The sequence below is a fragment of the Cavia porcellus genome, unplaced genomic scaffold, assembly GCF_034190915.1.
Source record: "Cavia porcellus strain 051 isolate PalLab524CR breed Dunkin Hartley unplaced genomic scaffold, mCavPor4.1 scaffold_6, whole genome shotgun sequence".
Lineage (NCBI taxonomy): Eukaryota > Metazoa > Chordata > Mammalia > Rodentia > Caviidae > Cavia > Cavia porcellus.
Genome location: NW_026947489.1, coordinates 95,845,503 through 95,869,960, shown reverse-complemented (window position 1 = coordinate 95,869,960; position 24,458 = coordinate 95,845,503). Strand labels below are relative to the sequence as shown.

The window sequence follows — 24,458 nt, the reverse complement described above, 5'->3', positions numbered from 1 at the left end:
CACCCACCCCATCTGAGGCCTGCTCTGCAGACATCACATGCAACCATCTGCATGTACCTGCCAGTGTGGCCTAGAGGACGGGCCTCAGGCTCAAAGGGTCAGGTCTCATGGCTGGGCCGACTGTGCCCCAGAGCTGTGATGTACCTGCTGCTCTGTTGGGAGTCTCTCTGCTGGCTCATCCTCCCGCTCCCTGCCAGCCTGGCTGTATCTTCCTGGCTATGAAATGTGGCCCAGGCAGGCAGAGGTCTCAGTCACACAAAGCCATTGCCACATAGCTGCACGACCATGGAGAGCACACACAGAGGGACCCTCCTGTCAGCCTGCAAACCCTCCTGCCCTCCCTTCCCACCTAGCAGATGCTCTGCTGTGCAGTGGGGTCAGCTCTGCCAAGGGCTCCCTAGGCAGACAGTCTGAAGTAAGAGCCTGTTCTAGCACCATTGAAAGCCGGGCAGCTATGGATGCACGAGCTCAGCACTGTACTCCCTCGAAGCTCCAGCTGGCTCCTGGCTGGGCACAGGTGCTGACTCCTGCTATGAGCTCCACAGAGCTCTCAGAGACCCTGGGCTAGCAGTGACAGGCGGTGGTGACATCCCCAGACCTTGCCCCACACACATTATCCTGGGATCAGGGCCAGGCCTCCATGGACTCCATTCCTGCCTTCACCCAGGACTTCACAGTTTCCAGAACCACAAGAAATAACTTTCCACTGTTTCTACATTAAACAAGCAACCAAACACCCAGGAGAAAGCCTCACCACTCACCACAGAAGGAACTCTGGGGAGTAATCAAATCGGAACATATTGTCGTCGTCTTCCACGTAGTTCTCGTTCAGCAGGGTATACAGCTCTTTCAGCTATGGAGAGATGGGGTGCTCACTGGGGGGACTCAGCTAGGTGGGGTCCAACTCCAGTGCCTTGCAGCTCTCAGCTTTACAGAAACTTGGAGTAAGCCACTGAGCACTCCTTCTGCACACACAAACCCTGTCCTCCCACTGGCAGAGGCCATTTTGGAATAAGAACTTGGCTCTGCAGGGAAACTGAGCCAGCAGCAGGTAGAGTCATGGATGACAGCAGAGCCAGTGGCAGCCGAGCCAGCTGTCACAGTGGAACCCTCTGTGAGCTGCTCTTGAGATGCTTGAGGGGAGACCTGCCATTGCTTGGCCTCCCCATGTCTGTTTTGTTTTGGTTTTTTTCCTGTCTTTTTAAGACAGGGTCCGTCTATGCAGTTCAGGCTGGTCTCGAACTCACAACGATCCTCCTGCCTCAGCTTCCCAAGTGCTAGGATTACAGGTGTGAGCCACCTCGCCTGGCTCATCATGTCTGGTTTTTATCTCCTGGCCCAGATAAAGGCCTTTCAACATTTTTCTACCTTCCCAGCCACCTCTGTCTGCTAGGCCAAGTTTACTATTAAAACATTTTGCTCATGGGCTGGGCGAATAGCACAATGGTAAGGCCCTGGGTCTGTACCACAGCATTATCAACATAAAAGAAATCTGTTCATGAGTCTTGTATGGTTTCAGCACTGGGGAGGCTGAGGCAGGATGGAGGAGCGGGGGAGTGGGATGCTAGTCAGGTGCCAAGACTGTGTGTGTGGTAGGGGCACCTGTGAACAGTCCGGGCAGCACAGCAAGGCCTGACTCTAAAAACTCTGTTTACATTTTCATCATTCTTTGTAGGGAAAACAAATCCCTTTTGTCAGAAGAAGGAGGCCATGGTGGAAGCGGGGAAGGACCCCAAGTAACAGCCTCAGCTTATTAGTTAGCTGGTAGACAAGGAGGAGGAAAAAAAAAAAGAGTGCGTGAGGAGAGTGCATCCCACTGACCACTGACCGCGGAGGCCAGGTGGCACATGCATGCCTGTGGTGTCATCGCTCTGGGACTAAAGCTGGAGGGCCAGGACCCAAGTTCACACCCTGCTGGGTAACTCAGTAACCTAGCAAGACCATATCTGGACTGGAGACGGAGCTCAGTATGAAGGCCTGGTGAGTCAATCCAGGAAGAATGATGACAAAAGGTATCCATATCAGGAGCAACTGGGTCCTCTCAGCCTCCCAGAAAGGACTAGCACTGTCTTCAGAGGGTCCAAGGTAGCCCCAGGCAACATCGGCTGCTGGGCCTACTCACCACTCCCCGGTCGCCCAGGTCCAAGGCGTCCCAGGTGAAGCCCTGGGGCAGGGTGTAGGGCTCCTGGCGGACATGGTCTTTGTCAGGTTCCACAGGACCATGGGTGTTCACCACTTCACCTGGAAAAGAACCCAGCCATAAGCCTTTTGCTTGCTCTAGGGAGGAGGAGGCATTCAGCTCAAAGCCTGACCAGGGGGAGTTCCTCTTGTCCCCAGGAGCCCATAGCCCAAGAACACTCTGTGCTTGGCAGCCCATTCATTCTCCTGCTCCCTTTTGTCCCTCAGCTGAGCACCAATGCATGGTGAGACCTCAGGACCATCACTGTATCCAAGGAGGCTCATTCCTGGGACTCCTTCTAAGTCTCCCCTGGCTTCCCAAGTGGCAGTCACTGATCTCTCCCCTCTGGCTGTCTGCCTTCCAGGGACTGTGAAAAATGCTGTCATGCCGTGGGCAGGCTGCCAACCCCGGTGGGTCTGAGTAGTACCAACAAGGCCGTCAACAGTAAGCACAATGCGCTGGCCTCTTCCTGGCACCAGGCACAATCCTGGCCCCATCAGCCTGGCTTCCAGCAGTGTGTCCCTGAGCGTTCAGAGGCCACAAGTGCCTTTGGGCTGAGTCACTGCCTGTAGGGAGCTGCCGGGAAGGCCACTCCCCAGCTAGCTCACCCATCCCCATGAGTGTGGAGGCCGGGAGCAGAGTGGGAACTGCACGGAGGAAACCAGGAGGGTGAATTCTCAGAGGCCAGCTTATCTGCAGGGAATGGATAGCAGGGTGACATCTTCAGGTCTGCATTTCACATGGAGCACCAGTGAGTGCTGTCAGCTATTGACACACATACAGTGCCTTCCTTCAATGCTCCTGTGAGAAGTAGCTCTGGCAAGGCAGCCAATTTCAAGGAACACCAAGCAGCACAGCCAGCTCATCTTGCAATGGACAGAGTCAAGAAGTGTTCTACTTAGACCTCTTACTAGGCCCCGCAGCCTGGCTTCTGGCTGTTCCTTCCAAACCGTGCCCCACTTAGGAGTGTCCCGCTCTGGGCAATGGCCCACCTTCTAGTGGCCAGGGCTCTTGAGTATCACAGCAGTGCAGGGGTGGCAGGTGGCCCTACAAGGACATACCAAGAATTCAGGTATCCCAAGGTGCCTGGCACTTGCTTGAGTTAAGAAACCCCGGCTTTCAGTGGGTCTCCTGCTGTACAGCTTTCCCTACAATTTTCTACCCTCCATCATCAAAGACCCCAAACCAGGCATGGCAGTGCATCCATGAAGGGACTGGGAAATCAGCCCAAAGTGGACAGTGGAGACAAGGAGAGTGGTGAAGCTTCTCTCTCCGATCCACTGCAAAACAAGGCAAGGGTGAGCTCTTGTCCTCCCCGTGGTGACTGTTTTAAACTACTCCAAGGTGGCCAAGCTAAGGCTACAACAAATTTCTGCTTTCTTGTACAACAGGGAAAGAATGTCATGATCTGGAGAGGGGGATGCAAGTTCCTTTGGGCCACACAACTATTACACAGATAAACACTGAATTAGAACTTTCCCATGAAGGTGGGGTGCTATGAACCAGGACCCTTGATTTCTTTTTTTGTTTGTTTGTTTTTTTTTGTTTTTGTTTTTTCCTTTTTATCGGTACCGGGGATCGAACTCACGACTGCCTGCTTGCACGGTAGTCGCTTATGCTGCTGAGCTAAATCCCCAGCCACAGGACCCTTGATTTCACAGGCAACAGCTCCTGACAGGTGGAAAGATTAGGGCCAGCTGCAGGCCACAGCAGTGCTCCATCCCAGAGACAGGACTTTCTGCAGGCCACCTCACTACCAGTGTCCCCACCACAGGCTGCACAGCAGCCCCAGACCATGAGCAACTGTACAGTCTGCTCGTCAGCCTGCCAAGAACCAAACTGCAGACCTCTCCACGTCCAGGCAGGCAGTTATGAGCCTGAAGAGGCACAGAAGTCTGCTGGTCCCAGTCTGCCTCTGTGAAGACCAGAGCAAGACCATCTGCTTGCTGAAACCCTAAAGTGGTCTGCAAACTCACAAGGTGGGGCAGCTGCCACAGCAGCCCACAGGCCTGGGCTAGTGCCAGTGATAAAACATTGCTTCCTGATGCCTTGCCCCAGAGACAGCAGCCCTGGGGCCCAAGGCCTATGGAGGCCTTGCTGGGCCATGTGGATAGGGGTTCTGGCATCCAGGCCCATGCACACCCTTGGCAGAGGCCTGCATCCCTCTCTTGGTCTCAATGGACTGGTAGTCTGCATCCACTCCACCACAGGGCCTCTCGAAGGTCTGCAGCAGGGAGGTTTGCGTACTCTTGCGCCACTCCCATCCTGACTGTCCCCAGCTTAGGATCTTTCGACTTCACAATGATGCAAAAGCAAAAACACTCAAGGGAACCTACACTTCAAACTGTGAATTTTAATCTTACCCTGGTCTAGTGAGATACCATGTAATACTCTTGTGATGTAGCTTCCCGTCAGCCAGACAACCTCAAGGGAAGACCTGACACCCACAGTGCGCTAGCTGTGATGTCTGGGACAGTTGATGCATTTCTGACTCAGTCTCCTCTGATAGTAACCCATGGTGACCTGAAGGACACCTGTTCAAATGCGGCAGAAGAAATCTCTGTGGAGACTCCCCCTGGCACTGCTGCCTTCTCTGCTTGATCTCTGGCTTGGCCTGCCCGGCCCGGCCAGGTCTCACTCTGTTTCTGGTGGGAAGCATAGCCATCAGCAACCCAACAGTTGCCTACACTGGGCATCAGAACAGACTTCCGAAACTCTCCAGGCCACAAGGGAAACTAGGACTGAGTGCTTAATGGGCCCAGAAATATCCTGTCACTTGCAGTTCAGTCCTGTTAGGCACCCCGAAGCCCTTTATGGATCCAGCACACCTTTCCCAGGCTGCTGCTGAATCCTATACTCCAGAAGCAGGGTACAATGTCACACTGCTTTGTGTGTCAGCTGGAAGTGGGAGGAGGCCGGGATGTGCCCAGCCCAGGATCACACACTGCAAGATGAAGGAGGCCATCTAGAATGTTAAGCAGAAGACAGCCTCGTCCCACAGGAGCAGTCCACTGCTCTTCCCTGTGGACTGAGGGTCTCAGAGCAGTCACATGCTCGAAGTGTGTGCTGTTGCGAACGATGACCTCTCTGAACAAGTTTCCTATCTGCCTCTGGGAATCTAGCCACACTAAAACCACCACCAAAGCCGGGCATGGTGGTACACTTCTGTCATCCCAGCACTTGGGAGGCTAAAGTAGGAGGATTGTTGCAAATCAGACACCAGCCTGGGCTAAAAAGTGAGCCCAAGGCCAGCCTGAACTGCATAGCGAGACCCTGTCTTAAAAAGACCAAAAAAAAAAAAAAAAAAAAAAAAAAAAAACCAAAACCAAAACCAAAAAACCCTAAAAAAAAAAAAAAAAATAACACCCCAAACCGAAAAACTACACCACCGCCAAGGATCTACAGGCCTCTCCTGGCCTCTTGTGGCTCAGCACTGGAGCCCTCACAGGCAGACACATGCCTCCCTCTCACCAGGGCGAACACATACCCAGTTTGGGGACAGGTTGCGTATCCCAGAACTGGTAGCTTCGTTTGCTGGCCTCCTCCATGGTTTTGGCAGGTCCCTGGCCTACTGAAAACAGCTCAATGGCCTTCTGTATTTCCTGGATCCTTTCTGCTGGCAAAGAGTTCATCTGGGGAAGACAAAATTGGGGGGAAAAAAAGGTCCACTGTATTAGTAAGACTTCTACTTACTCACTGAGCTTGGGAAAGAAGCATCAACTCAAAGAAGAGATGAGGGTCCCCGTCCTAATCACAGGTCCAGTACATTACCGCTCAAGACTAACATCTGTGGTTTTCTCTCCTTAAGGCTTTGTTGTTTGATAACAAAAATAACACATGCTCAGGGCAAATTTTCAAACAATGCAGAAATGTGTAAGAACACACAAGAAAGTAACCCTAACAATCTAATCCATCAAATATAATTTCTTGGGGCTGGGGATTTAGCTCAGTGGCATAAGCGCCTGCCTTGAAAGCAGGCAGTCGTGAGTTCGATCCCTGGTACCGATAAAAAGGAAAAAGAAAAAAAAAAAAAAAATTAACAAATATAATTTCTTTCTTTTCTGAGTTTTACTACGTAGTCCATACTGGCCTTGGACTCACTATGTAGCCCAGCCTAGCCTCGAACTTGTAGCAATTCTCCTGCCTCAGTCTCCTAAGTACTGGGACAGCAGGTAGGTGCTAGCACACCTGGCTTCAAATACAATTCTTGTCACCTGCAGTCAATCTAAGAAGGTAAGAAGAGACAGATATAATTCCAGACCTTTTTGAATGAAAATTCCAAGTGCTCACACACCAAAACCAAAACTGGGTTATATGATATCCTACAACCTATGCTTTACAAACTAAATTTTAGCTGTGTGTGATGGTGTAAATCTGTAATTCCATGTACTTAGGAGGCCAAACTAGGAGGGGATTACGAGTTCAAAGCTGGCCTGGGCAACTCAGCAAGACCATGTATCAAATTAAAAAATAAAAGTGCTGGAGAAGCCAAAGGTATAACTCAGTGGTACAGAACTTACCTAGCATGTACAAGGTCCTGGGTTCAACCCTCAGCATTGTAAAACAAAACAAAACAGAACAGAACAGAACACAAAAAACCCTAGGGAGTAAGCTGAGACATATATATCTTAGCACTCCCTGGCTTCAATTCCCAGTACAGGAAAACAGAAACAAAAACTGTCAAGTCTTAAACTAGGCACCATGGTACATGCCTGTAATCCAGTTACTTGGGAGACTAAGGCACAAGGGCCCTAAGTTCAAGGCCAGCCTGAGCAAGTTAGTTTTTAATTAATTTTTTTTTTTTTTTAGTTGGGGGGTCTCAAAAATAGTTCAGGGTGGTCTTGAACTCACAGGATCTTCCTGCCTCAGTCTCTCAAGTGCTGGGATTACAAGTGTGCACCACCATGCTAGGCCCTGCCTGAGCAATTTAGCAAGATGAAGATGTTATGTTAGAAAGGGATGGGGTATAGCTCAATGACAGAGCATGTGCTTGGCAGGGGGGAGGCTCAGTTCAATCCCAGCACTGCCTTTAAAAAGACAGTGTGCTTAGCGGCATAAGCATTTACTTGGCGAGCATAAGGTCCTGAGTTCCATTCCTGGTACTGGGGGGAAAAAAAAAAAAAAAAAGACACTGTGTTACCAGGCCTGTAATCCCAGCACACAGAAGCCTGAGGCAGGAGAATCACTGTGAGTTTGAGGCCAACCTGGGCTAAAGTGTGAATTCAAGGCCAGCCTGTATTGCACAGTGAAACCCTGTCTCAAAACAAAACAAAACAAAACTACTGAGCCTTAGACTCTCCCAAATGAGGGCACAGTGCAGCTTCTTTGAACAACCCGTGCTCATGCACAGACTGGCCTGCTGCTGACAGGCGTCCTGGTGGTTCTGTTGTTTATTTTTACGAACAACGGAGCAGTGAATTTTCTTGTATTTCTAGTTTTGTTCCCTCAGTTATGTATTTATGTAGGGTAAAGTTTAAGAAAGAGGCTGGGTCAAAGAATATGTGTGTTTCAAATTATAAAATGTGTCATTATCTTGCTCTCTAAATGGAGAATATCAAATAATCCAATGAATACCACAGGGAAAAAAAATCTATTTCTCAGACCTTGGCTGTTATGTGTACCAAACTTTCATGGCTGTTAATCTAGGAGAGAAAAATGTTTTAATTTTTGTGTCTTTCATGTTGGTTTCTAGCATCCTTTTGCTTACTTGTCAATTAAACAGGAGTATTTTTTCTTTATGAACTCCCTCCTCATTCTTGGCTCCTGGGTCTTACACAGGCATAAGGTAAGGACAGTTCCACTCCACCTCAGGGAAAGCGAACAGGGGCCAGGGCCGCTGGGCAGGGGTGGGCGCTGGACGAGCGTGTGCGTGCAAGGCCCTGGTCCATCCCCAGTGACACACATCGAGGAGTATAAACCCATACAAGTGATTTTCTTCTTCCTCTTCATGCTGTTTTTACAAATCATACTCTCCACAATGAGTGCTGCCACTCTGATAAAGAATTTGAAAAAAAAAAAAGAAGAAGAAGAAAGCAGAAGAGCTGCTGTGTGAGTGGTGTTTGGGTAAAAATATACTGCTGGGACAAGACTCAGTAACACAGTACAGGCTTAGCTTGTACAGAGCCGAGTTCCGACCCTAGCGCTAAAAAATAAAATAATTTCAAAGTTAGGCTTGAGCTCCAATCCTCCCATGAACATCCCCTACAGCCAAGAACTGGGCGAGAATTCATGACTAGAAGCCTTGGCAATTACCTCGCTCATGTGTGACAACAACCCCAGTCTGCGTGCGAAACAGTGGAGTTTTAGGGCTAGTTTCGATGAGGTCTAGCCTGGCAAGAGTGCAGCTAACCCATGGTCAACAAGTATGACGAGTTTTCCACAATGGGTTTGGTATCAGAAATAGAATTACTGCTGGGGATATAGTTCAATGGCACAGTACCTTCCTGGCAAGCACAAGGTTGTGAGTTCAATTCCCCAGTACAAAAAAGAAAAAGAAAAAAAAAAAAAAAAAGAAATTACCCGAGGCTACCTCAGGCAGAAGATCCAACCCGGGACAAAAATCTGAGGCATAAAGCACAGCATGAACCCACTGCAAACTGCTTCTGATATGATTCTAGAAGGGGACATGGCTAGGCTGGCAACATGTTCCTGGGCCTACCTTGAAGAGGACATCATGTAGCCTGAAATAAAAGCTTTCCTTCCAGTGTTGTCTCTCACTCTCTTTTTTTTTTTTTCTTTTTGTCTTTTTGAGACAGGGTCTCACTATGCAGTTCAGGCTGTCCTTGAGCTCACTTTGTAGCCCAAGTTAGTCTTGAACTTGCAACAATCATCCTGCCTCAGCCTCCCAAGTGCTGGGATTATAGATGTGTACCACCACGCCCATGCCCAGCCTGCAATAGTTTCTTTTTCTTTTTTTTTTTATTTTTGTCTTTTTCTTTTTTATCGGTACCGGGGATTGAACTCAGGACTGCCTGCTTGCAAGGCAGGCGCTTATGCCGCTGAGCTAAATCCCCAGACCCGCAATATTGTTTCTTAAGGAACAAAACCACCCATACTAGACCTCTTGGTTTTAGGTCAGTGCACTGGTCTTGGCTTGTCTGCTCCAGGACCCTGGGAACTTCTGGTTTTCATGACAATGACTACAGCAGTTGAGGAAATGATTGCAGATAGGCAAAGATCTACCTTCAGAAAGAGGGCTAGTTCGGCGTGATAGCACATACCTGTAATCCCAGCACTCTGGGAGGCTGAGGCAGGAGGATCACAAGTTCCAGACTAGCCTAGGTAACTTCCCAAGATGCTATCTCAACATAAAAAGGAGTGAGGATGTTGCTTACTGGTAGAGTACTTTCCTACCATGTATGAAGCCCTGGGTTCAATCCCTGTACCATAAAAGGAGGAAGAGAAAGGAGAAAAAGGAGAAGCAGAAGAGCACAGAGCTTTTCTACACACAGCAGTGGGGAACAAGGCAGAGAGGACCAAGAACAGCGCTCTGGGAAAAACGGCTGTCACCATCTGCACCCACAGAGACTGGCCTTGTGCATACGCAGGACGATGCACTGTGCCCGGGTGTCCCAATTGCTGGGTCTTTTAGGGGACAGAGAGCAATTTCTTCACCTCAGTGCAGGGCAGCAGGGCTCAGCACTGGGATCTCTCCCGTCCTGCAGCAGCATCAGGAGGGGCTGCCTCTACATTACCCCACACGCTCTGCTCAGGAAACAGCCACAGAGAACACAGCCTCCTTGTTACCTTCACAGGCTGATCCTGGGCTGACTCTGTCTCACTGGCTTTTTCTTTCTTCTTCTTTTGTTTCTTTTTCTTCTTTTTGGCTCCAGTGTCATTGGCTGGACTCAAACCACTGCAAGACAAAGTAAACTCTGATGTGTGGTTTTTAAAAGTCATTTGCTTTGAGCTACGGGACAAAGGGCTTTCTGTGGAGCAGCCATCCCTCATCAGGCCTGCTGGCTTCAGAACAGCCTAGAGGCTCGGGTGCTAGAGGGGCATTTGGAGGACACCGGTGAGCATGGCTCTCCTGTGGAGCTACCCTCTACTCCCAGGGTGGGCGCTGTGTGAGGCCTGGCCTCTGCCTCCAAGGCCTCTTCCACCCTTGCTGACTTTCTCTGCTTGTTTTCTGTAGACTGTTGGGCTGATGACACCAAGGTAAATGACAGCTGACCAAGGGCATCTGTACCACTGCCACTTCCCTAAGCCCTGTGTTCAAAGGGTGATAGCCATGGGCTTCAGCCTCCCAAATTCTGGGTGAGGGCTCTTGGGAGAAACAGACTCAATCCAGCTTAGCCACATCACCACATAGCTCTGCCCTGCCTCCCCGAAATGCACTAAGTCTCCCATTTCTCCAGCTTGACCTGAAGCATGGGCAACAGCAGGCCCATGTTTCTGTGACCTGGGTCCACAATGGCCCGTCGGCAGGGACCCCCCAATGTGGCCTGCAGGCCTGAGAACAGCATCAACTTGAGCACAGCACTCAAGTCCCGAGAAGATAAAATCTCAGCCCTGGCAGCTCCTGTCAGGAGGAGACACAGACATGCAAGAGTGGACAGGTGCCAAAGGGACTTTCCTCTGACCACGCAGCAGAGGTCCCTCAGCCACACTAGAGTCAGGGGTACAGAAGCATATGCAAGGCCTGGGCTCCATCCCCGAGGGTGAGGAATGGGTAATCTAAAATCACATACTTCCCCCTTTTCCCCACTTCACCTTCCTGCCAGTCCTGCTGCCACCATGCACTCTCCAGCAGACTTACTACGCACCATGAGGCCCACACCTGGCCATTCTTCCTTATCACACACAAGAACCTGAGTTATTCTGGCCCACTGGACTGTAACGTCTGCTAAGCTGAGCTGAGCCAAGACAAGAGGACTTTACCAAACTGTAGGAGACCTCATGGGACCACGAGCCAAGGGACTTTATTGCCCCATGGCCCAGAGGCCTCACAGACATCAGAGGCATCAGCAGCCCACAGACCTTGGGAGACATCAGCAGAAGCAGGCAGGCAGAAGCTCAGCCAGCAAGGAAGCCGTCGAAATACTGGTGTTGACCATACTTGGTGACCAGAGCCTGCTTCCACGCCCAAATGGTGCATCAAATGTCTTCAGAGAACAGACTCGGCTCCCTGGACCGTAGAGACAAGTCAGGGTGAGGGGTCCCTTGCCTCGAGCAGGTGGGGCCCATGTCCCATCTGGCTGGAAGCTGCTCTAGAAGATGGGACTTCCTTAGCTCCCTTCAAAGATTTCCCAGGACGAGGGCTCTCAGGGAGCAGCAGTACAGTTAGACACAAAGGAGCCGAGTTACTCCCTTCCTCTCATTCAGCCATAAGCACCACACTACCCAGAGGCTACCCAGGCTTCCATAACCCTAGGACAGAGACATTGTGTGAGTCACCACTGCCTTCTCCCCATCCACCCACCCTGAAGCTCACCCGCTGAAGCTTAGGAGGTCAGCAGACTGCTGCCCTCAGAGAGAAGCCACGGAAGGTGTCTTGGGTCAGTGGTGTCCAACCTTGAGTTACTGAGTTTTTTTCTAGCCCTCCTTCGACCTTCTGCTTATTCCTGATGCTGTCTGTGACCTTTAGTAAACTTACTATACACAACAACACACCCACTGCTACAGGTTTGTTTCCCATAGGGACAGGTTTTCCTACGTAGTTCTGGCTGGTCTCAGACTTGCTGTGTGCTTAGGAATGGCCTTGAACTCACAATCCTCCCAAGTACTGGGATCACAGGTAGACACTACCATGTCCAGCTTGCCTTTTTTTTTTTTTTTTGCCACCCTGAGGATGAATCTAGGGCATACAAGCACTCTCCCAGAACTTGCCATGTACTTTTTAAAAATGCCTTCAGAGTCATGCCTTCCTACTCCTGGCACATATGACTTAGGGTGCTGGGAAAAGGTGGTGAAGCCAGGGAGCTCTCTCTAGTAAAGGCTGGGGCTCCCTTGGTCCAGTATAAGGGCTTCCACGTAATCTGCGAGTGCTGTTAATGAGACTCAAGGTACTTGGAGGTCACCTGGGACCTCTTAAGGGAGAACAATCACCTGCTTAGAAACAGAGACCCAGGACCTTGGCAAGGAGTAGGCCCCAGGCTGAGATAACTTTTCTTTCCTAACGACCCACAGACCTACCAATAGCTGTCAAAACTATACATGATTGTCATACTAGGAGACATTTTCACTTCAGGCCCAGGATCATGCACGGTGTGGTAAGGATTAAAAACAGACTGATGAGCTGGATGTGGTGGTCCACCAGGAGGAGGATCACTAACAGCTTAAGCCATTTTGTCTTTTTTTTTCTTTTTATCGGTACCGGGGATCAAACTCACGACTGCCTGCTTGCAAGGCAAGTGCTTATGCCATTGAGCTAGATCCCCAGCCCCTCAGCTTAAACCATTTTGGACTACACAGTGAGTTCAAGGCCAGGCTGAACACAAAGAGGCAACCCAGCAAGCTAAAATCACAAAATGGCCTCAACTGGGATCTGGAGAAAAGCTAAGCACCACCAAAGCCAGGCTAATCCACCAAGACTTGGCTCTTCCTGGAGATGATGTCTTGCTATGCTTGTGATGCTCAGGTCAGGCTCCAAGTTCACGTGGGAACCTGGCTCGGCCTCCTGAGTGACTGACTACGGGGACAGACTTAACTCGCCAGGCCTTGTCATTTTTTTCTGTTTCTTTTGTCTTTTATTTATTTATTTATTTATTTTTATCAGTACTGGAGATTCTTTTGTCTTTTAGAGTGCTGGGATTATAGAGGTGCACCACCACTCCTGGCCTTTGCATCTTTTTTTTTTTTGAGATTGAACTCATGGCCTTGCCCTTGCCAGGCAAGTGCTGTGCCACTGAGCTATATCCCCAGCCTTTTGCATCTTTTTTAAAAGAGACCTGAGACTTTATGCACCTGAGGTCACAGCCCTCAGAAGTCTAAGGCAAGAGGACCCCTCAAGACTAGGTCAGGCCTGCCTGAGCAACACAGTGAGATGTCTGTCTCTACAGAGATATAAAAAAGAGAAGCAGAGAGGAGAGGACAGGACAGGACAGGAGGGGAGAGGAGAGAAGAAAAGAAAAGAGTAGAGTGTCTTGAAGTTCCTGGTGAGCATCCTAGAACTCAGCACATAGCAACACAGCCTCTCAAGAGATCTCAGCCAGTCACCCTGATAGTCTTCAGAGGCTGGCCAGAACCAGAGACCACAGTACAAGTCTATTTGTTCTACTGGATTCCAAAATAAAGAGCAAGCAAGGCGTGGTGGTGCATACTTGTAATCCCAGCACTCTGAAGGCTGAGGCAGGAGGATCACCACAAGTTCAAGGCCACCCTCAACTATATAGAGAGTTCAAAGCCAGCCTGGACTATATACAGGCTATATGTATCTTTAAAAAACAAAAACAAAACAAAGAGCACAAGATGAGGTGAAGTTTTTTTTGGGAAATTTTGAAATTTGCACTCTAATACAAATTGATCAGGTCAAGTTACCAATGACCAAGCAAAGACAGACAAATGAGTAGTGACAGATTCAGGAACAACGAAAATGGTAACCAATAAGCTGAGTGTAGACTGAAACTCCAAAAATTGTAAGCTACATAAATTTTTCCTTCCTTTAAAAAGGGAGGGGGTTAATTCAGCAACACTAGTGTCTGCCTGGTAAGTGCAAAGTTATGAGTTTGATTCCTGATACTGAAAAGAAAAAAGAAGACTAATCAAGAAAAAAAAAAAAGCTTGAATCAGGAGGCTCCCGAGTTCGAGCTCAGCCTCGTCTCAGAACAGAGGCCGCAGCAGAGGGCTCTTCCTCTGCACCACACGGGGGAAAAAAAGGTTATGGGGGCTAGGAAGTTAGCTCAGTGGCATAAGCGCCTGCCTCGCAAGCAGGCAGTCGTGAGTTCGATCCCCGGTACCAATAAAAAAGAAAAAGACAAAAAAAAAAAAAAAAAAAAATGAGAAGAAAAAAGAAAAAAAAGGCCCATGATTCTAAGTTCCAACATCAGCACCGCAGTGGACCATGGTAGGCGCACAGTCGCAGTCAGGACCCAGGTATGAGATCAATTAGTGCAGTGTGGGCGAGGCTGGCATGAAGGACTCCGAACCCAGGTCAGCCTGTTACAGCGCAGGAGGAAACCAGGTGAGGCAGGTGGCCACCAACTAACAACTAGGCTCTTGGGACAGCCACACATCTGCACACCCTCCCAACTGCTGGTTGTGCCCCTTGTGCTTTGAGCAGTCTCCAAAGCTAGAAGACTACTCTTGCTTTGGTTTTTCCAGACAGGGTCTCACTGTGTGTTCCAGCCTGGGTCTGAACTCACGGTGTTCTCTCCCCTCAGCCTCCCCAGCACTAGAGTGTCCACCACCACCACACCAGGCAGAAGCATATCATGGCATCAGCAGGCCTCGGACTGGCATCTCCCCATGTGGCAGGAGCAACACTGCAACCCAGAGGACTGCCTCTAGTTTCTAGCTCTCATTCAGGGGGTATGCAGTGCTGACACAGAGGGTCACAAGTTTGAGGCCAGCCTGAACAACGCTACAGGTCCTCCCCATCTCAAAATAAGAGAGAAGAGCCAAGTGGTAGTTCACACCTGTATTCCTAGAACTTGGGTGGCTGAGACGGGAGGTCAAGAGTTCGAGGGTAGCCTACTTTTTCTCGAAACACCAAAAATAAATAACAACAAAAAGCTGGAAAAGAGCGGGAAGGGTGGGGATTGATAGATTTTGCCAGCCTGGGGCTTAATGATCTCCACCATGACATCAACCCAACTGGGCACTGGCCCAGGGACAATTTTTCTCCCCAGAAGCAACTTCTGTGCTGTTTTCCTAGTTCCAGAAAAAAACCTCCTGTTCCCTTTTCTTCTAGGTGGAGCCCTCTCCAATCCCCAGACTCTACAACCACCCAAGTGCCCTACCCCCAGGCAATTCCATAAAAACCCTTCCAGCTTCCCTTTTTGAGGGGCCTTGCAGTCTCCGGCAGCGCCCCACCCTGTGCCCCCAATGAAGGGCTCTCTCTGCTTCACTCTCTCTCCTTCTCTCTCAACTGCAGCAAAATAACTTATTAGGGATGTAACTCAGTGGGGGAACTCTGCCGGCCATTAGGCCCAGGGTACACTCTCAGTAACAAACCCACGTGCACTCACATCCCATGCCTGCAATACCACTACTTGGAAGGCTGAGACAGGATGACCACAAATTCATATTAGCCAGGGAAATTTAGTGAGATACCTCAAAATATAAATAAAATTAGACTGGGGATTTAGCTCAGCAATATAAGCACCTACCTGGCAAATACGAGGTCATGAGTTCAATTCCCAGTTTAAAAAACAAAACAAAACAAAACAAACAAACAAAATAATATATATATATATAATTAAAAGAGGCCTAAAAAGAAGTTCAGTACAGACCCACTACTAAAAATAAAACCAGGGGCTGCGGATTTAGCTCAGTGGCATAAGAACCTGCCTTGCAAGCAGGCAGTCGTGAGTTCAATCCCCAGTACCGATAAAAAAAAAAATAAAAATAAAAACCCCTTTGAGGGCAGAGACCACATCTTAGACAACTGTTTTTCTGAGCCCTCCATTTTTACTCAGCATACAATCATGAGTTTGACCATTACATGCTTGAAGGACACTTTCTAGGCCTACGAGCCTAAAACAAAACTCTGAAAAGCTCAGCCCCAAAGAGATCAGATCTTTCCTTCTGTCTGCACAAGACATCTGCATTCATACTCTCAGCAGGAAAGGGAGATGCCGTACTCTATGGGGCTGCTGGCTGAGATTTGAAATTACTGACTTTCTGGATACTTATGACCCCAGCTACTAAGGTGGCCAGCCTGGGCAACTCAGCAAGACCTGGTCTCAAAATAAGTAAATGGTGCTGGTAATGTTGCTTCTGGTTCCCTGGGTTCAACCCCTGAACAGCTTAAGTGGGGGTTCCTTGGGGGTGTCAAATTTCTTCTTTCTTGAAAGCTGCTCTCTCTGTAGTCCAAACCAGCCTGCAACTCTGCAGTGTAGCTCAGGCTGGCCTTGAACTCACAATTTGCCTGCCACAGCTTCCAGAGTTCAAATTCCTTCCTGTCTCTCCCTTCTCAAGTCTGCCCTGTTTTTAGAAGAGCTAAAGCAAAAAAGCTCTACTATAACTATTCTGACCTTGTCAATACCTTAAACAGACCACAGACATATAGGATCAAAGGAAAAAAAGTGCAAAAAATAAAACTTACAACTTCTGGTCCCTTGTTTTCTACTTTACATCACTTTTTTTTTAAAAATCTGTACTGGGGATCAAACTCACAACTGCCTGCTTGCAAGACAGGTGCTTATGCCACTGAGCTAAATCCCCAGCTTGTTTTCTACTTTTAAACACTGTGGTAAACCCGCTGTCATGGAGCACACATGTAATGCCCACATTGGGGAGGCTGAGGCTGGTCCAAGTTCAAGCCAGCCTTGGCTAAATAGTGAGTTCAAAACTAGCCTGAACTACAGTGAGAACTTGTCTCAAAAAAGGGGCGGAAATCTTGGTGCTAAACATTTGAATTGTCCAGAGAAATTCACTAAAATAAACCTCAACTTCTAATTCCACTTCTAGACATGACATCAGATTTCCTTTTGCAAAATCATTTACTTTTGAGGCAGACAGTTACCAGGGATCTCACTACTCCTCAGAAAACCAGAGTCCAGAATGAAGGGACGTTTCCGGGATACCAGCAAGAAGCCACATGAGGGAACCAGTCAAGCCACCTGTGCTCCACATGCTGTGGCCCATGACCATTTGACCCAATACCTCAAACCTGCACATTCTCACCAATCACTATTTAGATTTTTTTTAAAAAGCCTGCTGGTGAACCCTTAATGTGGGGAAGACAAGGCACTGCAGTTCTGCCGTCCGGGCCACTGGGAAGCCTCAGAAAGCATGGTGGCCTGTGCCAGGGGATGCAGCCGCTCTGGCCAGCACCCGCTGCTCGCCTTGGCGTCCTGTCAGGTGGGCCACAGGTCTGCGGTGCTGACAAGAGCAGTGTCATGACTGGTGGTAACCGGAACACATGGAAATTCAGTCTGGTAACCCGGACTGTGGGCAGGTGACTCCAAGGTCAAATGAAATGCTCTTCACAAAGCACGAACAGTACTTTTCCCTGGGCCTGGTCGGGCAGGTCTGTATCACAGCACACTGGGAAACTGAGGCAGAATGCCGGCAGCCACAGCACATCCTGGCAGGTGCTGCTCTGTGAAGAAGCTTGAGGGGCCTGCTATCCCCACAGAAATGTCCACAGGCTGCTGGACAGAACGGGAACCAGGACTCACACTGCCACAGCTTCAGGAGGGATGCAGAAGGCAACTCAGTAGGGAAGACATCCAGCAAGCTCAAGATGGGGCCCTCGAGCTGTTGAAAGAGAGCAGGGGGCTGCTTGCCTACAGGGCGAGGGCTCACCACAGAAACCAAGCCTGTGTGAGTGGGATCAGGGATGAGGTGACCCACGCCACGCTGAGAGCAGTGGGAGGGCACAGTTCCCAAGCCACAGCTGCCTCTGTCACCGTCACTGGAAACACAGGAAGCAAGGACTGACCTTGTGGAGGAATCTGAGCGCAGTTCTCAATAGGGAGCCCTGTATTTTCTGTGTAGCCACCCCAAGGACACCTTGAGGAATTAGAAGAGAGGCTTAAGGAGTAGAAACATCAGATTTTAAAAGCCAGAAGGAGCTGAAGAAGACACTCTGAAGTTACAACTTCAGACTCAAAGGGACAGGGCCAGCAGCCCGCTCAGGAAAGTTGCACGCATCAGTTAACAGTGAGGAAATCAGCACAACTCAGCCGCTGCCCTGAGTAGCAGCTCCCTGAGACAAGCTGGGTTTTACTGATTGCATTCCAGTCTCTTCTCTTTGAAGCAGCTCTTCATTAGTTTCCTTTTTAATTACTACTTAATTGGGACACAAAATTAGAAAACTTATTTGATATCAGTGATGAAGTTTCTCTTTTCATCTCTGCTTTGAATTAGTTCTGAAAAACCAAAAGTTGTAGGCAAAAATGAAGAAAAAGGGACCAAAGAAAATTTCTCCTTTCCAAAGGCTGAATGCAGTTACTGTAGTCACAGCCATCAAATATCACTCTTGGAGAATCTGAAGAAAACAAAAGCAAAGAAGGGCAGCCTTATGGAATTCACATTCAGAATTATATGCCTTTAAAGACATTCAATAGGTGAGGACATTTGCAAATGGGAAATGAGACTTTTTTTTTTTTTTGTGGTGGTGGTTCTGAGGATTGAACTCAGGGCCCGTGCATGCTAGGCAAACTCTCTACCACTGAGCCCTATCTCCATCCCCAGAAATGAGACTTCTAAGAACCCAGGTTAAGGAGGATGTGGTGCTACAGGGCGTGTAGTCCAGCACTTCAAGAGGCTGAGGCAGGTGGCTCACCAAGTTCAAGCCCAGCCTGAGCAATTCAACCACTTAATGAGTGGCTCAAAATAAAAAATGAAAAAAGGGCTGGGGATGTAGCTGAGTGAAAAGATCTTGGGTTCCATCCCCAGTACTGGTAAAAACAATACTAAGATGCTCCATGGAGGAGGTGAGTGGGAAGGAGAAGAGACTGCCTGGTCAAAACGCTCCTGGCCCATGCCTAGCAGCACCATACCCACATCTACAACACTGTAGAGTGAGCCCCAAAGTTGGTGAGGAACAACAACCTAATGCTTTCTCCTTCCAGAGCTGACAAACTTAAAATTAAAATCCACTGCTAGATCTTGAGGATTATTCCTAAGTAACACTTCTTGGAAAACACTAACCCTAACTAAAAAAAAAAAAAAGTAGGGATGCAGAAGACGTAGCGCTGTGGCAGAGCAGTTGCCCAGCATATAGCCCAGCTCTCCAAGACGTTCCATCCCTCATACTGTGCCCCCAAAAGGAAAACTGAGCCGGGCGTGGCGGTGCATCCTGTAACCCCAGCACTCGAGAGTCCTGAGAATGTGCGGTCCTTCTGAAACACTTCCAGACCCAGTCTTAAAGGACCAAGGCGGGGAAAAGGCAAATTAAACCATATGTGCAAATCAGAAACTGCAGAGGGATGCAGCTGGAAGATTATCTTCCCTTTCAACTGTTCAAGGTAATATATGTCAAGCAAGTAAACTAGAGAGCAAACATCGACCTCTTTTCAAGTCTGTTTCCTTCATAGGAAGGAAACCCAGGATCTCAAACCCAGGATCTTATGCATGCTAGGCAAGTACAAGTGTGTGTGTGTGTGTGTGTGTGTGTGTGTGTGTGTGTGTGTGTTAAAATAATTCACAGAAAAACACTAGACAAAAGCACTGGACATGCTGGCATGCGCTCCCAACCCAGGCTGATGTAGGACTGTTACACTGGGCCTCCCCACAACACAGCGACCCAGTAAACCCTGTCTTGGAGTAACAAGTAACCAAGGGCTGGGGAAGCAGCTGGGCGAGAACACCTTGGATCCAACACTCAGTGTCAAAATAAATGAAACAAAACGACAAAAACTAGACAGATACACACAGCCTGGATCAGATGTATACACCATGGACAGATTTGCACATTTGTGATTTATCATAGATAAGCACACACACATGTGTTCATACGCCTATGTACATATATATTTATATACATTTATATGAAGTTTTATACTCACCAAATGTTTATAGTTAACTATGGAAGAAACATACTGACTGCAAACATCAAAAAGTAAACACACACAAACATATATAACCAACACAGACTCTTATTAAGTTAGGGCATCACTTCATTAGTGTAAAGCACTCTAAACCCATCCTGAGAGGCCTAAGAGAAAGTGTTAGCTTTAACTACCAAAACTTCTATTGTGTGTTGCATTTTAGAACCATTAGCATACAAAGGAAAAAGTGCCATTCAATTTTTTTTGTTTGTTTTTTGTCTTTTTTGAGACGAGGTCTCCCTGTGCAGTTCAGGCTGGCCTTGAGCTCACTTTGTAGCCCAGGCATGTCTCGAACTCACAATGATCCTCCCACCTCAGCCTCGTGAGTGCTGGGATTACAGATATGAGCCACCATGCCTGGCATCATTTTTTTTTTTTTTTAAGACAGGGTTTTCCTATGTTTCCCAGGCTGACCTGGAACTCATAGCAATCTTCCTGCCTCGGCCTCCTGAATACTGCAATTACAGGTGCATGATACCACACCTGCCTTCAGTTTTTCTTAACCAGGAATCAAACTCAGGACCTCACACTTGCCAGGCAGGGCACTGTACTGCTGAGCTATATCCTTCGCCCCTTCCATTCTTATGTGATTTTTGAAAACATGTCAAGTAACATTAAGTAAAGACAAAAACATTTCAAGAAGATGAAGAAAAAAAATTTTGGACTTCCACAACAAACTAGAAATTGCTTGATTTCTGTAGGCAATTCACAAAAATTATATACTGCTATGAAAAGAAGGTATACATAAGAAAAATCTGGTCGGGCATGGTGGCACATGCCTGTTATCCCAGCACTCAAGAGGCTGAGGCAAAAGGATCACCACAAGTCTGAGGCCAGCCTGGACTACACAGTAAACTCAAGGCCAGGATGAACTACACAGTGAGACACTATCTCAAAGAAAAAAAGAAAAATCTGACATCCTTCTTGCACTCAGTAAAGGGAAATGAAACTCTAACACAGGGGTAAGCACCTTAACATGTCATTCATTTTATCCAACAAATACTCGTTCCTATCTATAAGCACCAGGCACTGAAGACAATCCCTGTGCTCATGCATATAATGGTCAAAGTGAGGTAGGGTCTGGACATAGTAAATAAAATTATCAGATGTGCTATTTAACTATTGCTATAAGAAACGCCATAAAACCACATATGGTAACACACACCTATAACCACAGCACTCAGGAGGCTGAGGCAGGAGGATTACTGTGAGTCCAAGGTCTGTTTGAGCTACACAGTGAGTTCAAGGCCAGTCTGTACTATGCAGTGAGATCCAGTCTCAAAAAAAAAAAAAAAAAAGAAAGACCCAAACTACAAAAATACAGTTTGTGGGGCTGGAGATTTAACCCAGTGTTTCAAATGCCTGCCTGGTAAGTGTAAGATCATGAGTTCAATCCTTGGTACAAAAATAAATAAATAAATAATAAAGATACAGTATGTGACAAGAGCAGAGGGCGGACTGGGGAAGATTACAGAAAACTGGAAGAACAGGAGGGGGAAGCTGTATTCCAGATGCTTCTCTCATTTAATCTGTGCTCTATGCTCTAGGGTGAGTCACTTTCCCAAGGTCACAGGACTAATGAGTGTCAGAATCAGGCCTTGACACCAGGGTCCAGACTTCTCAAAGTTCCATGCTGCTTCTTCCCAAAACTGGTTTCTTTGAATGTGAGTAGGAAAATGTCAATCCCATCCCAGAATCTGACTCTCTCCTTCAGATTGGGCTCTGCTTTCCTCCTGCCACCTCCAAACTCCTGTTCACAGCTCTGTAAATGTGACAGGTTCATCCTAAGCATAATCTCATGCAGTAACAATAACAGATTACTTCCAAGGCTTTGTTTTGCTTTGTATTTTGGTTTTCACTTTATTGTTGTGTTGGAGACCACTACAAAGCGAGGCTCTGAGCAGGATTTAAATTTTACTAATTGGCTTTCTATGTTTATCTGTGAGTCTGTCCTAGGCCTAGCTAGGCCCCTTGCCTGGCGACAGGAGCTGATTCATAGTAAGTGAACCTCTATGAATCACTGGTCCTGGCTAAGGCCTGTAGTGGCCTGTGATTCGAGAGATACCTCAAAGGGCAAGATAAGGCCACAGCTGTGGACACTTGGCTCCAACCCCAATTAACTAGGTAGAGACTGCAGCTGCAAAGATTACTCCTACAGTCTCACTTCTACCATGTCTTCATGATAAGACAGTGCTACTGAATTGACTTGATTCATTACTTGGAGATGTCCCTGAAGTAACTCCCAAGGTTCTGCTCATTGCCTGCACTTTCCTCAGTTTCTCTGCCCTTTGCCTTTGGTCCTAATACAAGTGAACTGACCCAGAAAATCTTTGGTCTTTTCCCTCGAAGCCTCGAGCTTAATTAAAAGGGTTTTGACCCTCCTGGAGCCCTAAAAATCATATGATTTGTCTTTTTTTTTTTTTTTTAACCTCCGCTGTACACTCATTTGGGAGATCAGGGATCTAGGATAGGACTCAATATTGTTGTACTGGGGGCTGGGGATTTAGTTCAGCGGCATAAGCGCCTGCCTTGCAAGCAGGTAGTCATGAGTTCAATCCCCGGTACCGATAAAAAAGGAAAAAGACAAAAAAAAAATATTGTTGTACTACAAAGAACTTTCTGATAACTGTTTTTTTTTTTCTTTCTTTATTTGTCTGCTTTGTTTTTATAGTGCTGGGGCTCAAACCCAGGACCTTGTGCCTTTAAGGCAAGCACCAGACCTACTGCTGAGCTATGATCCCTGCCCCTCCAAGTGCTAAGTGCATAATCTACCACTAAGTCACAGAACCTCCCAGGGCAGTTTCATAAAGTAATTCACAGGGAATAAAACCTGTTAAAGAGCCACAAACACTAATCAGGCCAACAATTTAGAGAGAAAAATAAAAGCAATTACATAAAGAGCAAAGAAAAACCCATACTTTCACTTCTGAAATGACTTTCACCTTCAACAATTCTCATCTATGATGTGTATATCTACCCCAGTGGGCTGTCCTTCCCTTCCACCAGTTGCTACTTTCTCTTTCTCAGCTCTCTCTTCCTAGGAATATTGAACTTCAAAACAAGGCTTCTGTTACACTGTATCTGTTGAGTTAGAACAGTTATAAAGACCAAATATGGTAAGCTTCCTTTTTCTGCTACATTCTTATGATTTTTCACCCTGTTTGAAGAATATGCTAGATCCTTTAAAACTGACCACAAGCAGATTATTAACCACTTAAGTAAGGCTTTTCTTTCCCATCTCTACAAGGTAGCAAAATAAAAATAAAAGTTTATCCAAAAACGTCAATATTCTACCTTTACCTCTTTTTTACCTAGGGCTGGAGTAGGCTGAGTTGGCAGTTAGTGCCATCAACAAGGTGGCTATAACAATCAGACTGCCACAAATTCAGTAACTCACAGCTTTCTGTTTAAAAATATACATGTAAGCACAGACAAAGAGCAAGAGAACGCACTATATAGGAACAATATGAGGATGAACGTTAAAATGTCTTACAAAAGCTAACACTGACTTGGAAAAAAAAAAAGTAATACTCCAAGATCTGATGCAGTTTTTCGAGCCGGGTTACAAATAACAGTCGTTTCTAATGGCAAGTCCCTAAAGTGCAAGATATGCAGTATTAAACCCACAAGTATTACATGCTATCCAAGAAGCATAGATTAACTTTTTTTTTTTTTTTTTTTTGGTCTTTTTCCTTTTTATCGGTACCGGGGATCGAACCCACGACCGCCTGCTTGCAAGGCAGGCGCTTATGCCACTGAGCTAAATCCCCAGCCCAGATCAACTTCTTGAACGTTTCGCAAAGTTAACAGAGGAAGATGCTCCAAGACCTAATTACATATTGTTCAAGAAACTTATGGATTATTAGATACAACAATGCATAAACCAAAACATTATCATTCGGTTAATTACACTGTTTATAAGGTGAGTTTGTATTTTGGGATTCTCTGTGATACTTTACAACATAATTGCATACATGGTTTGTATAGCCTGGTGAATCTCCTTATTGAAAGTAAACTACAGGGAAATGTTTTATTATTCATTTATTGCTAGTCACGTTGTTCATACAACACCTCCGTATGTAACGTTCTCCTGGACTGTAGTTACTAGATTGCCCATGTAGTGCCACCAAAAACCATCGTTCAACATGCTCTTCCCCCGAACAGGTCTGAAGAACACGAGTTGAACACCACACATAAGAACTTCTATATGATAAAGTATTGAATGTCTCCGGCCCTTAATATACCAAGCACCCCCCCTTCGCAAATGACAAAGGCACCAACCAATCGCTGAGCAGGATCCTAATGTCTTAGCCAATAAGAATACGGGGGTGGAGCTAAACTAAGCTCTCAATGACTTCCCCACACCCCGAGACCCAGGCTGTGGGAGCTGGACGGAGAGTGGAATTCGAGGATCTCGTTACCCTCGGATGTAGCTGTTGTCCTCCTCGTTCTCACAGTCACTGCAGTGCTCGTGGCTGTTCCCATTGCCTTCCATCATCTGCGGCCGCGGAGGTGCCGGCGGTTTCACTGCTGCCTCACTCTCACCCGCCATCTTGAGCTGCCAGCGCCGGGCTCCGCGCCCCGTTATAAGGGGCGCTCCTATTGGACCAGCCCGGCTT

General features: G+C 47.5%; 1 protein-coding gene across 2 annotated transcripts in view; it reads right to left on the bottom strand.

Moving 5' to 3' along the window:
* The window catches only part of Nmt1 (N-myristoyltransferase 1), a 29,663-nt gene extending 5,205 nt beyond the window's left edge, over positions 1-24,458 (bottom strand). Inside the window, exons 1-5 of one of the 2 annotated variants that reach the window (XM_003465732.5) lie at positions 24,261-24,458; positions 9,926-10,034; positions 5,667-5,811; positions 2,123-2,241; positions 762-853 (exon numbers count right to left, since the gene is read on the bottom strand). In XM_003465732.5, the coding sequence (XP_003465780.1) occupies positions 762-853; positions 2,123-2,241; positions 5,667-5,811; positions 9,926-10,034; positions 24,261-24,391 (596 nt within the window). In that variant the 5' untranslated portion in view covers positions 24,392-24,458. Of the gene's footprint in view, positions 1-761; positions 854-2,122; positions 2,242-5,666; positions 5,812-9,925; positions 10,035-11,158; positions 11,178-24,260 lie in introns of those variants that run through there. The other variant, XM_063251752.1, reaches the window with a different exon arrangement.